This window comes from Cyrtonyx montezumae, unplaced genomic scaffold (genome assembly GCF_038088225.1).
Source record: "Cyrtonyx montezumae isolate F1298 unplaced genomic scaffold, pur_monq_1.0 scaffold_29, whole genome shotgun sequence".
In the NCBI taxonomy this organism is placed as follows: Eukaryota; Metazoa; Chordata; class Aves; order Galliformes; family Odontophoridae; genus Cyrtonyx; species Cyrtonyx montezumae.
The window spans coordinates 9,077,015-9,093,662 of record NW_027072033.1 but is presented as its reverse complement, the minus strand read 5'-3'; the positions used below and the strand labels follow the sequence as shown (position 1 = coordinate 9,093,662).

At 37.1% G+C, this 16,648-nt stretch overlaps 1 protein-coding gene across 1 annotated transcript in view; it reads left to right on the top strand.

Annotated features, from left to right (window-relative positions):
• The window catches only part of ADAMTS19 (ADAM metallopeptidase with thrombospondin type 1 motif 19), a 154,696-nt gene that overhangs the window by 50,583 nt on the left and 87,465 nt on the right, over nt 1-16,648 (top strand). Inside the window, exons 3-6 of the mRNA XM_065740556.1 lie at nt 2,832-2,997; nt 8,253-8,425; nt 9,301-9,384; nt 10,293-10,450. Of these exons, the coding sequence (XP_065596628.1) occupies nt 2,832-2,997; nt 8,253-8,425; nt 9,301-9,384; nt 10,293-10,450 (581 nt within the window). The remainder of the gene's footprint in view (nt 1-2,831; nt 2,998-8,252; nt 8,426-9,300; nt 9,385-10,292; nt 10,451-16,648) is intronic.

The following is a 16,648-nucleotide window of genomic DNA, read 5'->3' as shown; positions in this document are numbered from 1 at the left end:
ATAAGTGCATTGAATATGTAGCTAACTTCTCAAAACATATATAGAAAAATGAGAAAGCCCAAGAAGGTGGTTTTTAGTTGTAAAGATATTTGATGCAGATCATCACCTCACAAGTAAGGAGGGTGAAAAAGATTGAGGCATTTAATGTTTCCTGTTACCTGGGACTTTAATATTAATGGCAGATGTCATGGTTTTATGATTTTTGCTGTTGTATCATGTAGTGCATTAAAAATTAAAGAGTTAATGCTTCAGCTCCATGGATAGATAGTTCCAGGTATACCTGGCTCAGAAGTGGAGAACTACATTCCCCAGAGGACTGTGCGATGCTTTTCATTTTTACGTGTTTACGCTCAGAGGGAAAGATAAAAACTGTCTGCGGTCACGGGATGCTCTCTTTCCTTTGGGATGGACTCAGCACTGGGTGCTCGCTGCCGTCTGCCTTCAGCGTTAGCGTAAGGCCTTCGGTTTATCGGACACTCTCTCTTGCTCATTTTATTTGATTTATTTGCTTCAATTCCAATTATATTGTATTATATTGTGTTATTTTGCTTTCCAATATCTTATTTAGTAAATTAGCTCTCCTCCTCAGATCATTTCCACTGTTTTGTTTCTAGGCTCATTTCCCTTTCCCCTTTCCCCCTTCCCCTTTCCTGGGGCATGGGTCTGTGGGTTCGTCACAGAACTGGGCCAAACCAGCCCATAAACCGTTGACAGTAGATCCTCAGTTGCATAGTCTTCCTGTGTGTAAGACCATGATGAGGGGAGCAGTGAATTTCCATTTATGTTCATCAAAATTGTAAGGGAACAGTTGTATTAGCTCAATATTCTTAAGTCCATGGGGCCTAAAGGGATATAATGCAGGTTCCTGCAAGAATTATAGCTGAACTCCTCTCAACAATTTACAGGGGAAGTGTGAGACTGTGGAAGACTCTCCTGACTAGTAGTTAGCCAACTTTATATATGGCTACAAAAATAACATGAAAGAAGGCACAGGAAACAACAGACTTGTTTGTCTAGCTCAGTTCCTAGAAAAGCTATGGAAAAGATTGTCCTGGGGGATATTTAAAGGCATTTGACAAACAAAGCTATTATCAGACATAGTCAACACTGGTTCATCAAGGGAAAGTTCTGCCTTAGTAATTTGATCTCCTTCTACAATAATATTACTCATAGTGTGGATAAAGAAGGGTTCCATTTTTAGGCCCAGTTCTTTCTAAATGTTTTTCTAAATGACTTGGATACAGGACTAGAAAGTATACCAAATAAGTTTGCAGATTACACTAAACTGGGAAAAACTGTTGATTCTCTTATGAGAAGAGAGACCTTGCAGAGAGATCTTGACAAACTGGAAAGCTGGGCAATCACCAACCACATGAAATTAAATTAGAAAAACAAAGCATATGCTAGGTTCTGTATCAGGGACAGAACAATCCTGGCTACATGTACATACTCAGGGATAAGAGAATGAAGAGCAGCCCTGTAGAGAGTGACATGGATGGTGGGGTTGAGTGCACCCTCAGCAAGTTTATTAATCGTTCACATACTCATTAAACATTCCCTTTTTTCGCTTTTATAATGGAGGAAGAAGGGGCTTGCGTTGTTTTTTGTTGTTGTTGTTTATTTGCTTTTGTTTTAAAAATAATGCCCAAGTAAGTTTGAGCAAAGTCATAAGTCGTAACTTGCATAAAAATTAGTTGTTTCTTGTTTGGATCAGAATTATTTTTGGTGGAAGAATATTCAATGTAACAATGCCACCAACATAATTCTAGAAGCAGCAAAAAATCTTTACCTTTTCTGTCTGTTTGTTTTACATGGATGCATACAGGATAGGCCTTTGCTTCTTTCAACCGGATGTACCGTATTTTCTTATTGTAGTTTAACTGTTTAATACATTTTTTCAGTTTAGAGAATGAGAAAGTTCATTATCAGTTTTGCTGATGACATTTTCATAGGGAAAAAATAAAGGAAAGCTCTTTGATCATCCTAGTCTTAGTGACTGATAGGAATTTGTTTTTGCATTTTAATAATTAGGTCTGAGTTAGGATTCTGTGGTATTTATATAAATAAATTTTATTAAATGCTTGTTTATTTCAGTTTTGGCCTAACTCTTGTAACTGTTGATATGTATTTGGAACATTAAATTTTTCTGTATATTTGTGTGCATAAATGCGTTGGGAAAGGGAATAAAAGCTAGCCATCGAAATGGTCATAGCAGAATGTTTTTTGTTGTTGTTTCAGTTGCTGGCATCCAGCTGGGATTTGTGTCTCTGTATCCATGTATTTAATTATTTACTTTATTTACTTATTTAAGTTCAAAATGTGCAAGTAGAGTGTCATAATAAGACTTCTGGGGTTTCATGGCTGTTCAGGATGTATTTATACTTCCCAAATTATTCCTGCTATTTCATTTAACATTGTTATAAAAAATATGACAATACACTGAGTTATTAAAACAGTGTATGGACTTTTGTGTACATAATGTACGTATTTAAATGACCCCATGGGTCTCCCAAAGCAAACTTTTAACATTCCAGATTTTTACTGCTACTACATCTACTACTGGCATATATCCACCCACCCACAGTTTTGTTGAAAGAAATTAAATTTATTCCAATTTTCTCAAGAAAAAAGACTTGCAGAATATAATGGTAGTCACCTTGCTAGTAAAATTACTAAAACAAAAAGTTTTATTAAATGGACTAGTTTTTTTGTTTTGTTTTGTTTTCACATTTCCGTGTTACTTAGTTTTTGGTTTTGGTTCTGTGAATTGTGTGCAGAAATACATATCTTCTTAAATTCTTATCTTGTGTTCCTTTTGTTTTCCTTTGCAGATGGGGTTTATACAGATTAATGAGGACTTCATATTTATTGAGCCACTCAATCACACTTTGGCTGTGACAGGTCATGCACACAGGGTGTACAGACGAAAAAGGTCCATAGAGGAGAGAATTACTGAAAAACCAACTTCTCAGAATCAGTACTGTGGTGTTGTTACAGGTAATATACAAATCTTACTGAACAGACTTCATGTAGTGGACATGTATTGAAGATCTGTAGGCAGTAGTTAAAAACCAACAAAAGCGTACTTGATTGTTCTTGTGGTAGTAATTCATGGTGTATTTCAAGGTGGCATACTGAGAGTGCAGTTTCACCTTTCAGAAGGCAGAATTGTCTGTTGCAGAATAGAGAAGTACAGTGACCTATTGTATTTGAAAGTAGAAAATTTGAGGCCATTTTTTACTTTAGTCTCAAAACTACATCCTACCTGTTGGGCCAATCTATTGTCTTAGTAGTTGCTGGTTTACTTACTATGTGCAATGCTTGTACTTAATATTTAGTTTCATAATATGAGCACAGATCATCACAGTTTCAGTTGTTAATGTCTTGAACATCCATGTGAGTCAGATACTGAATTTAAATGACCTTTGTAACAGCGTTCATCTTTTATTATTGTCACTTAAAGTAGATACGAAATTCTCTGTACTTAATGAGTGGTAGAAACAGTTTTTCAAGGAGGAGGGCTTCAAAAAAAGTTTGGCCCATAATGATCACTTCGTAATGTAGTGGAGAAAAGGGCTTTTGTGGGAAATTATACTCTGTTGCTCCTGCTTAAATGACAGCTTCTTTTTTCAGAGAAGAGAAGACATGAGCTGAGGATATTTTTAATGATGTTACCATTTTTCTTATAATTAGCTTCCATCCAAAGTTTGAAATGAAAGATGAATTAAAAAAAGGAAGGCTCTTTTTGTTGTTAGTACAAGGAACTAAGTAAATGCCATGTAACTTCCTGTGACTCTGTATCTCTCATATAGACGTTGTGTTGCATTGCCACTGCATATCTAAAAGCAAATTTTCTTCTGTCAGCAGATGTTCAAATAATATAAAGATGGCCATTCTTATGAAATTCTTGTGATCATCATTAATGATAATAGGTAATTAAAGCACACGTGTGCATGATGTTTGTGCTTGTATAAAGCCAACAGGAGTGAGGTGTCTGCTGTATAGCAATCCATAGTATGTATGAAGATGAATAAAGATGCAGACTCATACGCAAGGAAATTATTTTTCTGTCATGTTCATTAGTAGTCAGCCTTTCACTTTCTCTTGTTCTCTAAATTGGAAAAGTCAGTTTATTCTGTTCCAGTAATCTTATGCCCAAGGGTCTGATTTAGTGCAAATAATCTGTCAACAGAGATTCAAAAATTTGTTTGAAATAGATTTTATTCTCTCTACTACCAGTCTGGAAGTTGAAAATAGCTTAAACTGTGCATAACTGATGAGCATCTGCTGTCATAACCTTATTTCCAGGAGGCTTTAAATGTCTGCAGTTTCTAACAGCTTTCTGTCTGCAGTTCTGTTATACTAGCAAGACTTTGATGTTCCAGGTTGTGGTATATAGTGAAGCTGCAGTAAGCTATACTGATAAAAATAGTGTCTATGCTAGGAGTAGTTTGCTGGTGTGACATTGCTTGGCAATGCTAACGTCACCAGAAAATTCATGATATGGGTACAGCCTTAAAGTGGATTGCAGAAAGGACAGAAAAAAAAACAAGAGCAACAAAATAATCTTTTAAACCAGTATTTGAGAATTTTAAACCAAATCTTCAAATAAGTAGGTTAATGATGCAAAAGCAGATTCAAGCACCCTGACGCTAAGACGTTCAGGTTTTACACAGATGCCTCATAGAGAATTATCTCTGTCTGACACAATGTAGCTATTGTTTTCCATATGGTTACTTCTCAGCAATATCTTAGAACAAGATCTCTTGCTTCTGTGGTATGCCATAGACTGGTATTTTTTGCTGCTGGTTTTAGGCCAAAATGATCTCAAAGACTGGCTACATATCAAGCTAATATATATTGGCAATGATGAATTGTGATTGTTAGAAAGAATGAATGTCTTTGCTGGAGGTGCTGAAGGATCGCTATTGGATATAATGGCTTTTCATGCAGAACTAGGGGAGGCAATCAATGAAGGTATTGTTTGTAACTGTTTTGGTCTGGTCTGAAAGATACTGCACAGCCAAAGTTGTCTGTGGAGAGCAGAGAAACTGGTTTTGTGAATGGGCCATATTTTTCTTGCTAATTGGTGGAGGGGTGGAGGGAGAGAATAGGACTGATGAAAACGTTTGCTTTCTGAATTTGTGAGAATGTGTGTATCTTGTCATTTAACATGTGTATGATTTTCTTAGTTATGTGAGTCAGTTACACACACACAGATGTCAAACTCTACACCTTTCTGTAGCACATGGTCCATGATAATTTCAAATCAAACCAGTTCATAGATCTATTGCACAGAATGCATGAGAAAACCAGTTGCTATTAGAGCAAAGGTCTGCATTGAGAAACTAAGCTCTTTTCTTTCTGCCTAATATTAAGCTTTGTTCCAGCCTGAAGTTGCTTGTGCATTGTAGCTGAGTCATGGCAGAAGTACTCTAGGGATTAAAAATAATCTCAAATAGTTATGCTTCGCAAAAACTGATGAGTGAGAGTGCTTGTACAAGATGCAGTAGATGAGAATTTTGAATCCTGTGTCTGTGAGACTGGAAGTCTCTTCATTTACTTCTCTGTTCTGACAGTAAGCAATACACAGTTCTTTTGAGTTACAGTCAGACTGTGCTCTTTAAGTCATGCTACTTTTTGTAGGAAAAATCCAGCAAGTTTTGCTAGATCAAAAACAGAAGTTTGAGCTTATGGTATGAAGAATGGGCTGTCAGCCGTGAGAGCTGTGTTAGTTCTTGCTCTAAATGCAGTTTTCATCTGATAATCATGAAATGCATTAATTATCTTAGTTGTAGGTCTAGTTTTTTGAGATAGTGCTAAAGGATACGAATGCTGCTTGAATCGTGGATTTCCATTACATTATTCTGAATACTGCAATTTCTGTATGGCTAATAGATCCATTTTCTTTTCCCTGGGAGAAGAAATCCTGGGTGTTGATGGTGGTGGGCTCTCTTACCTGTGCCGGACTTGACTGTACTCAGGAAATGCTCTTGAGCCTGTGGGATGGCAAGTGTCTCAGGGTCCTGTAGTCATAACATCTTCATAATGCCAGCTCAGATACTATAGACAATCTGTTGCTTCAGTGACTGAATTTTCTGGCTTATTTTTTACTTATTTACTTATTGACAGGGGAGGTTATAATTTTGTTGTTATGTTTTATCTATAGGCTATTGAATGTCAAATATTTCTAGACTTCCTGGCTGGGGTATTGGAGTGCTACCAGATTTCATTTCATTTTGTGAGTTTAAATAATAAATTGATATAAAATCTTATTTTTTTTTTTAATTTTAAATAATTGCACCAGAAGTCAAAGTCTAACTGATCAGTATGTTTTGGTAACATTTTTTTTCAATTTTTCCAGTGTAATTTAGTTTATAAACTGAATTTATGTATCTTTACATCCAAGAAGCTGTGTATTTTATTTTTTTCAGTTAATGTAACTTTTATCTTGTTTACTACATGCAATATCAATGTAGATTAATGTAGATATTTTTTGTTGTTGTTTTTAACAGGAGTTATCTCTTATGCAGTATACCTTCATTAGTGAGCAATTCTTAGTGATTTTTGACTGCTTATTTATATACTAATAGTCAAGTATTTTTGCCTAAAACCTATTTGGTCTGTTAGATGGAAGTAACCAGAGTAGTTGTTTGGATGCCTTTGCTACCAAAATTAGCAATTCTGTTTATTTAAGAGTCTGGAGGAAGAGCTAAAATTTTTGGATAAATGAGATCTCACATGGTGGGGAGTTTTGCCAGCAATTTGAAAAAGGTTGACTGGGCAAGAACAGATTGTCCTTTGGTTTGTTAAACCAACTGATATCTGAGGAAATGAGGGACACTGCCCCTGGCAGGCAGCTTGTCTGTGGAGCTGAGCACTCTTCTCATTCACAACAACCTAAAAAATAGAGGATACAGCAGTTTCTGGGACTGCAGTGTTCCTAGTGTTTAGAAAAATACTGTTTTAAATAGTGGGCTGCTTGCTGTTGAGTTTTGAACAGAAGTTATATCTCTAGGTAAATATTAGAGAAGTATATTAGCAGACTTCTCAGAACTTCCACGCTGATACTAAATTAAAACTTTTCAACCAATAGGTGCTGTTAGTTAGAAAGAAGTGAATGATGAATAAATGTTGTTGTTGGAAGCTATACTGGAATAAATCACTGCTCCTGGGAGGAAGATGGTATTGAACAGATGGTTCATGACAAATCTTTCCTAACCCAAATGAATTTACTGTTTAAATTCAGAGCCTTAGCCTACTCATGCAGCCTTAAATGCTTGTGTAGTAAGTCATAGCTGAATAGCTTGCAGGGTGTGTTTTCTTGGCGCAAATACTGATACTTGATGCTATAGTTTCATTAAAAACAATTCTCAAAAGCGTGAAAAAAAACAAGTATGATGTTTTGTTTTGTACACTAGGCTCTACATCCAGCTGGCAAACACAAGTATAGCAGGGGGCTAGCTATCCATATAAGGCTAAGCAAGCTGCTTGAAGGATCAAAAGGTGGGAGGTTAAAATTTTATTATAGATTGTATATAGATTTATCTGTTATTTCTGTTGAAAACAAAACCAAAATATTTTATTTCTGGAGATTATATGGGGGTTTTTTTTGTTTGTTTGTTTTAATTTTTCAGTCACAGTGGTGACAGCTACAATTACTTTGAAATCCTGTTAGTGCAGCTTAAAAGGAAACAAACAAAACAAAACACAGAAAACATATTTTATCCTCTTGACATCATTAATCTGAAATAGTCTCTTCTTTCATCTTTACTGATCTGTGTTCTGTGTATTTTCCTGGCACTGAATTTGTGACAAATATGCATTTATCATCTATTATGCTGAGATTCATTGGCTGCATCAGGATGTTTTCTCTATGATCTGTGGAGATAAACAGTGATTCTTTGGTCTCAGGGAGTGTACTTTTCTGTTAAACAGAATATTAATTTTGTTCTATCTTATAAAGCAAACAAGGATGCACCTACTATTTTATGAATACATCGTGTAGTAGAATGCAAAGAATCTGACTGACTTTCTCTGAGCAGGTGGATGACAGTCCTGTTTCCCTCGTGCAAACTAACTTTCATGCCTTCAGTCTAAGCCTAACTGTGCTGTCAGTGCTAAATAAGCATGCAATCCTGAGTATTACACTGCACACGATCAGTGTGATGCTCTAATTACAAGTAACAAATCCTTAAAGTACCTAAGGGGTACTCTGGGAGATGATTTCAAGCAATGTCTTTATGTTACAGATAAAAGGAAATCCAAGAATCAGAAAGTGTCAGAAAGTGGAAGAGGAAAACGATACTCTTACAAATTACCTCAGGAGTACAATATTGAAACAGTGGTGGTAGCAGATCCAGCTATGGTCTTGTATCATGGAACAGATGCTGCCAGAAGATTTATTCTAACCATCTTAAACATGGTAGGAAATTTAAAATTCGTTTTGGTTTCTGCCACCAGTGAATGCATAATGAACAGATTTCATTGCTCTTAGCCAGACAGAGTACCTGCAAAGAGACAGTCAGTACATGACCATTAGCAGGCTGTCAAGATTTAGTCCATGTATTTTGCAACATAAAACAGTGATGCTGCACATCAGTTTGTACCATCTGGTCTTTTGTCTTCAGTGATGAAACCAGAAAATGGGATCTGACCAAGGTGATTTTCTGGTTAGAAGATATTATTGGAAAGCCGGGGTACTGAGTGATCTCTCATGATCTGTGCTTGCTATGAAAATAAACATTGTCATTTAGAAGGATTATATAATGATCATAGTTAGATAAGGAAAAAAATTAAGGCACTCAGTTGACTGATATCAACCCCTCCCAGATGTATCTGCACTGCATAAGGCACAGCAAAAACTAGCATCTGTCATGTACAAGGAAAAAATATTCTGAAGAAGGAGCATGAATTGAAAAATAAATTAAAAAAAAAATTTTGCATGAGAGGAGGGGTTATTCCCATAATCTTGCATTTAAATAAATTAGAATTTTCATGTGAGTAACTTTATGTGCACATGAAAGTATGTAAAGAAGGCGGCTAAACTTCATAAAGTGGTTATGACCATTGTCAGTGTGAAAGAACCTTTCTGTTCTCCCAGAAGCAATATTGCCTAAGCTCTACTTTCCTTTCAGAAGAATAACAAAATAATTTAGCTTTAGGCTTTGTTGAAGTTACAGAAAATAAAAGCAACCACAGTACACTATTAGAATTTTTACTTTCTCTGAGGTTTTATATTTTCAGACTACAAGCTAAGCAACTGCCTAATTTTTAATTTTTTTCCTTTTTTTTCCTTAGGTTTTTAACCTTTTCCAGCACAAAAGCCTTGGACTACAGGTTAATCTTCGTGTTACTAAGCTTGTCCTCCTTCATGAAACTCCTGTAAGTATGCATTGTTTTTGTCGTAGTCTGTACAGGGTAGTGCTAAGTCAGCTTGTTGCTCTATTAGGGGCTTGTAATATTCAATAGCTTTAATGGCCAACAGCTTTTCTCAGTTAGCTTTTGTTCATTTATTTAAGTATTTATTAACAGTGCTTGACAGTCCGATTAAAGATGGTTTTGCTTATCTGTATGCCCTGTATATCGAGGCTTCTGTGCTTGAAGATGAAAGTCAGTCAGAAAAAAAATAAAATTTCCAATGAAAACTGGTTATTCTTTGCAAAATCTACTTATATGTGGCCATATATATGTATGACTACTTTGTAGTCATATATATGTAGTTATATGCTATATATGTAGTTATACTTGTACATTCACATAACTCAATACAAAACTTTTTTAAACCCAGTGAATAGTACGAGAATTAATGTTCTTTGTCAGACAGCAAGTCAACAGATGAAAGGTGCTAGGATGTCTTGTCATTTCTACAAAATATTATGAGAATCCTGACATATTTTAATTAGTTCATAAGAAAAAGAGATCTCCTTATCTGTGTTTGAAATTTTAAAATATCGTTTTTTTCCAGTGAAAAATAAAGTATTAATTTTGTTTCCTCACAGTGAGTGAAGTCTACTTTTATCTTCAAATTTTGCATCTCCACATCATTAATCTTTTCTTCTCAATCAGAAGTGAAAAATTATTGAGTAAAGGGGACAAGTGTTCAGGCAAACAGATTGTGCAGTGTTTTCATCTGCGTGTTTAACATGGTAGGGCAGCATTACATTCAGAAGCAAAAACTTTCATGCCTGCACTGTGCCATGAAAAGGAGTTACAGATTCAACTGAAAAAAAAGTCCTTAATTATATTTTACAGAATCACAATTTTAACAGAATCAATATTTTTATTTCTAGGCAGATATGTATATTGGTCATCATGGGGAAAAAATGCTGGAAAGCTTTTGTAAATGGCAACATGAAGAGTTTGGCAAGAAGAATGATATACACTTAGAAATGTCAACAAGCTGGGGAGAAGACCTGTCGTCAGTTGATGCAGCTATACTTATCACAAGGTATTATTATAGAAGGATGATTAAAAAATAGAGAATGGCATAGTATGGCTATTATGGATCAAGAATTGAATAAAAGAGTTGAGAGCTGATCAACATAGATTTTAGTTTTGAATAAGAGAGTGAAACTGGAGGCATCTTTCCAGAATTAGAAAATTGAAGTTAATTGGGAGTCTTTTTAGAGGCTAAAATGTTGAGAATAAGATGGTGCTAAAGAGGTGGAAGACAAGAGGTGTTGGAGCTGGTAAACATCTGAAATTATGAAATCACTCTCCTGTTTCTTCAATTGTAGATTAGATGCCTCTTTTTATCTGTATTCATTTGAGTAGCAGCGTACAGAGGTCTGCCGGCCAGTTCAAAAGGCAGAAGTGTATTTAGACAATTCAGAACTGGATCAGAATGATAATAATCACATCACTATGTTACGCTTTTTTTTGTAATAAATCTAGAATGTTTTACTGTTTGCATTGTATACATATAGTGTACACAGTACACACTTTGCCAATACAGAAGTGTGATCTCAGATCTGTGATTCATTATAACTCTGTCAAGCAGCTCACACATTCAGAAGGAAGCATGTCTCCAACTTACCTCTTTCCCCCCAGGCAGGTTCTGTTGTGGTTTAGGCCCTCTGTGGTGGCACAGGAGGATGCATCTTGATTGTATGGTGAACAGCCATTTCCCAGTGACGAGACAGTGATGATTCCGCTAGTCTAGGGTTGGGCTAAGCTCCATTTTTGCACTGGAATTTGAACTGGATTACCTTTGAATGTCCCTTCCAAATAAACTTTTGTCAACAGTTTGTGGGCTGGTTCAGCCTGGTTCTGTGATGTTTAGTGCAGGGGACCCACAGACCCTTGCCCTGGGGAAGGGGAGGAGGGAACTTGAAAGAGGAGAATGGAGATAGCCTATAAACAAAACAGCTGCAGCGATCTGAGGAGGAAAGCTAATTTACTAAATAAGATATCAGAAAGCAAAATAACACAATATAATACAATATAATTGGAATTGAAGCTAATAAATAAAATGAGCAAGAATGTCTGATAAACCAAAGGCCGTACGCTAAATGCTGAAGACGAGACAGCTAGTGAGGACCTGCTGCTGAGTTGATCCCCAAAGGGAAGAAGAGAGTGTTTTGTGACACGTAAGCAGTTTTTATTTTTCCCTGTGAGTGGAAAAACATAAAAATAAAAACCAACACAAAGTCCCTTGGGGTATGTAGTTATTGTCATCTGAGACAGGTTTACTTAGAACTGTCGATGATCCATAGTGCTGGAGCATTTACTCTTTAACTCCCAATGCACTACATGATGTTATGATGTGGAATACCAATAACAAAAATCATAAAACCATGACAAATTTATTTGATTGTATATATTAAAATATTTTTGTGCCATGACACAGGCTGGTGACATCCTAAAATTATATGTATGTATGGCCTTACACTATTAATTCAGGCCAGTGTCACCGGTAGTTGTATATATTTTGTAAAATTAGGTAACATTCTAAGTATTCTGATACCTAAATTTCAGTTGTCCAAAGCAGGAAAAAACTTCCGTAAATTTTTCATCTTTGAGAGCCAATTGCATGCTAGAAGCAGGAGATGCTGAAATCCAGATTGTCTACAGACATAGTTCTTTTTTTTTTTTTTTTTTTTTGTAACTTTTGCAGCTTAATCCCCTACCTTTTCTTACAAAAAAAAAACCCCACACCTTTCACTTGGTAACCTGGCCCCCCTTCTACTATTTGTCATTGCCCTGTCTGCATCATGGATTGTTGTTTAAGGATCAGTTTTCACATGTTTCTGTATTAGCTAAGTGGTAGTCCTTCACTCAGGTTCGTCTGGACTGCCCTGAAAGACATAAGAAGTAATAAAACCAGATTATACTGTCTGTAATAAAATTTCCATTAATTCATTAGAAAATATCTTGGACAGTATACTGGAGGGGAATTTGTCAGGCCAAGGCTAATTTTATAGCAATGAGTGTGTTGATGGAGAAAGGGTCTAGATGGAGAGGGAAAAGTGAAAATATGTGCAGAAAAGAGTGAATTATGCCAAGGCATGAAGAATGGTCAAGTATCATGAGTTAGGCATTGTGCTGATGAACAAGACTAAAGGTAAGTAGAGCTTCTTGCATTTCAGTGTACTCTTTGGCTGTCCAAAAATAATTGAGCAACTGTATACTACTGGAAGCATGGTGTTGCTGAATGACCTCTCATCTGTCCCTTGATTCTTGGATCAGTTGCCGTATCTGCGTCTTCTACAGCAGATTGGTGAAGCATTGAATCCTTTAAAACATAAACTGCCGACACTGCCAGGAGAGCGAGCATTTCTATGCCATAGTTTGACTAAATAGGCTGTTCTCCAAGATCCAGTCTTCAAATCTGTTGTCTCAGCTTAATGGGAAAATACAGAACATTAGACAGATATTTCAATTTCTTGCTGAACGCTGCCCTTAATAACTTGGGAGGTGTGTCTCAACAGCAAGATACTACAAATTAAAGAATTCAACACTTCTTTCCTCTCATTTGCCATTCTTTTCATTATAAGCATTCATGAGAAGAGTCAGGAGAGTTCTGAAATCGGTCAAATGAGGTCTTAGTTAAAGCAGACAAGAGACAGTAGCTTGGAGATACCTTTAGCAGCCAGTGCATTTGACCTGCTTTGAGAACTTTATAAATTTCAAGCAACTTTACTAAATGGTAAAAAACTAACATTTGGAAAGTCTGATCGTACTTTTAAGATACACTTTCCTGATGTGTTTGGTAATAATGATATTCTGATTTATATTGTCTACCATTTTATCTGTTAGTTTTAAAATGTTTTTCTGAAGTGAGCTGCTCATTAGTGTTAAGGAAATTAAAGGAGAGAATGGGGAAATGATTGGTTTGAGGTCAGATAGTAAGTCAATACTATAGGCAGGAATTGGAGATCTCTTCTGACATTTTTATTTTTTCAGTGGTTTTATTCTCTGGACTATACTACCTACCATCTCAGAGCTGCTTTAGCTGTTAATAAATCATATCAGAGTGGTTTGCTGACTATAAGAATGTTTTGCTAATCTGGCTCCCTCTGCACATCATCAGTTTTACGGTATAGCTAACCCCATATGTGGCTATGTTTGTGTGTTTTGTTAATTCAGAGAGTATTTTTCTGTTTTACAGTCACAGAACAAGCCCCTTTATTGTAACTTAAAAACAGCTTTGGACAACAGACTTTCCTTATTGAGAGAAGTAATTTTGTTTATGCAGATAAACACCAATTTGTTGGTACTTTTTCAAATAAAAATGTACGTTTTTAATTTCCAAACATATTCTGTGATAGATCTGCTAAAACTTATCCAGACCTCCCTTTTGTCTAGTATGGTAATAGAACAAACAAGAGTGTTTTGAAAAGGCTTTACTGTGCTCACACATGACAGTTGTTTCTGGTAGCCAAAGGAGTTAGAAATATGGTCCTGATTATCACTCTTCTGCAGAACTGATATTTACTGCAAATTGTAAAGAGCATAATGTGTATATAATAGAGATTTTTATTCAACAAAGAGCCACCATAGCCATTTCATGAAAAAAGATCTTTTCCAGATTTATTTTAACAATTGTTACTGTGTCCAGTTCTGGGCTCCCCAGTATAAAAAAAACAGGGATCTCTTGGAAAGAGCCCAGAGGCCACAAAGATGGTGAAGGGCCTGGAGGATCTCCCCTATGAAGAAAGGCTAAGTGAACTGGGTCTCTAGCCTTGAGAAAAGAAGACTGAGAAGGGACCTGATCCAGGTTTATAAAGAACTGAGGTGTGGGGGACAAAGTGTCGAGGCCAGACTGTTTTCAGCTGTGTGTGGAGACAGAACAAGGGGGAACAGACAGAAACTGCAACACAGGAGGTTCTGCACGAATGTGCGCAAGAACTTCTTTACGGTGAGGGTGATGGAGCACTGGCACAGGATGCCCAGGGGGGTTGTGGAATCTCCTTCTCTGGCGATATTCAAGTCCTGCCTGGACACCTACCTGTGTGACCTGGTGTAGGGAACCTGCTTTGGCAGGGGGTGGTTGGACTCGATGATCTCTAGATGTCCCTTCCATCCCCTACGATTCTGTGATTCTATGATTCTGTAGAACTGAAAGCAAAGCCCATTTCTGCCTACAACCTTTACATTCTGTGGTGCCCAGATGGACTGCAGTGGTACCTGTGAGTACAATAATAATAATGTGAACATTTTACTTTTCTGTAGCTCTATTTGACCCTTTTGGATTTTGTTTAGTTTTTCTTTAAATTTATTTCCTCTGGAGAAATAATGTCATATGTAAAATATAATGTCATAAAATAAAAGGCAGACAGAAAGATAAAGTTTGCATAGTGCATTTAGAAAAGATTAAGGAGGTTTGATAGAAGGGGTAAGTAAGAATTAAGATAGAAATTGTTTTAATGACTCTCTTGGTAAAACGTTGGACAGCTATAAGATAACACTGTTAATTTAGAGATAAATATATCAAAAATTAAAAGAAGAAAATAGAGTAGTTTAGTTGGAAGGGACCTACAAAATTGAATCCAATGTCCTGACCTCACTTAAAGGTTATCCAAAAGTTAAAACCTGTTATTAAAAGCATTTTCAAATGCATTTCCAAAGAAATATTTTCCAAATGCATTGTGGACACTGACAGGCATGGGGCATCAACGACCTTGCTAGGAAGCCTGTTTCGGTGACTCACTGCCCTCAGAATAAAGTAAAAATAAATCTCATGTTAAGTAATAAAAGGCCACAGTGAAGTCTCCTGAGAGCCTCCCTCAGCCTTTCTTTGCAGGAGAGATGCTCTAGTCTGCTGATTGTCTTCTTGGCCTCATTCTGGACCCTTGCTCACAGCTCTTTCTTGCCCTAGGATCTCCAAACCTGGATGGAATGCTCTAAGTGGAGCCTCACAAGGGTAGAGTACAGAGGGACAATAACCTCTGCTGTACATCTTTTGATGCAGCGTAGGATATAGCTGGTCCTCTGGGTTGCAAGTGCATGCACACTGCTGGGTCATACTGAACTTTTTTTCCACCAGAAGCCCCTAGTATTTCTGTGCAGGGCTGATTTCAAGAAGTTCTTCTCTCAGTCTGTGCTCATGTCTGGGATTCCCTGACCCAAGTGCAACAGCTTTCATTTGTCCTTGTTGAACCTCAGTAGGTTCACTCAGGGATATTTGTAAAGCTTGTTCATATCCCTTTGGATAGTATCCCTTCCTTCTGTTGTATCTACTGCATCCTTCCACGTAATGTTGTCTGAGAACTTGCTGAAGGTGCACTCAATCTCACTGTCTGTGTATCGATAAAAATGTTGAAGAGCCCCCAGTCTCAATATGGAACCATGGGGGACACCGTCATTACTCCAGCTGGACATAGAGCCATTTGGCTTCCCAACTCTATGTCTGTGGCCATCCAGCCAATTTATTGTAAGGCCTTCTTAAAAGTGGAAGTGAAGTTTTCCAAAAGGGAAACTTCAGTCTCCAAGGACTTCACCTGACAGCCATGACTTTCCAAATATGGTGGAGAGTGGCTCAGTAACTGTCATCTAGTTCCCTCAGAGCCCTGAGATGCATGTCATAGTGTTCCATAGACTTTTACATGTTCATTTGCACTGAGTAGTCTTGAACCTGCTCTTCTCTTACAGCAGGAGGGATTTCACTTCCCCAGCCATTACGTAGAGGTTCAGGGACTTGAAAGACATGAGAAGCCTAACTGCCAGTGAAGACTGAGGAAAAGAACTTCTTGAGTACCTCAGCCTTCTCGGTGTCTGTCACTGCCAGTTCTCCCTTCTCTGTTCCCTTGAATTCTATTATCGCTTACCAGAGAGAAGAAATTAGCATCTCTACTTCTGCTCCGTCTTGTGATGAAGATGGAGAACTGGCATGATGGAGAACCATGAATCACCATGAACCATGAGGTTTCATTCTTATTCTCCTCAAGGCTTAATGAACTAAGTGACTTCATCTGTCCTTCTTATGTCTTGCCCTATAGACACTTTACCATTTTTGGAGACAGAAGTCTCTAACAGTTCCTTCTTATCTTGTGCCACTCAAACCTAAATGCAGTGCTTAAGGTGAGGCTACACCAGTGCAGAGCAGAGGGGGACAACCCCTTTCTTCCAGTGTCAGTGCTGAGCCTGATGAACCCTAGGGTGTGGTTGGCCCTTTGGGCTGCCAGGGCATTCTGCTGACTAAGAT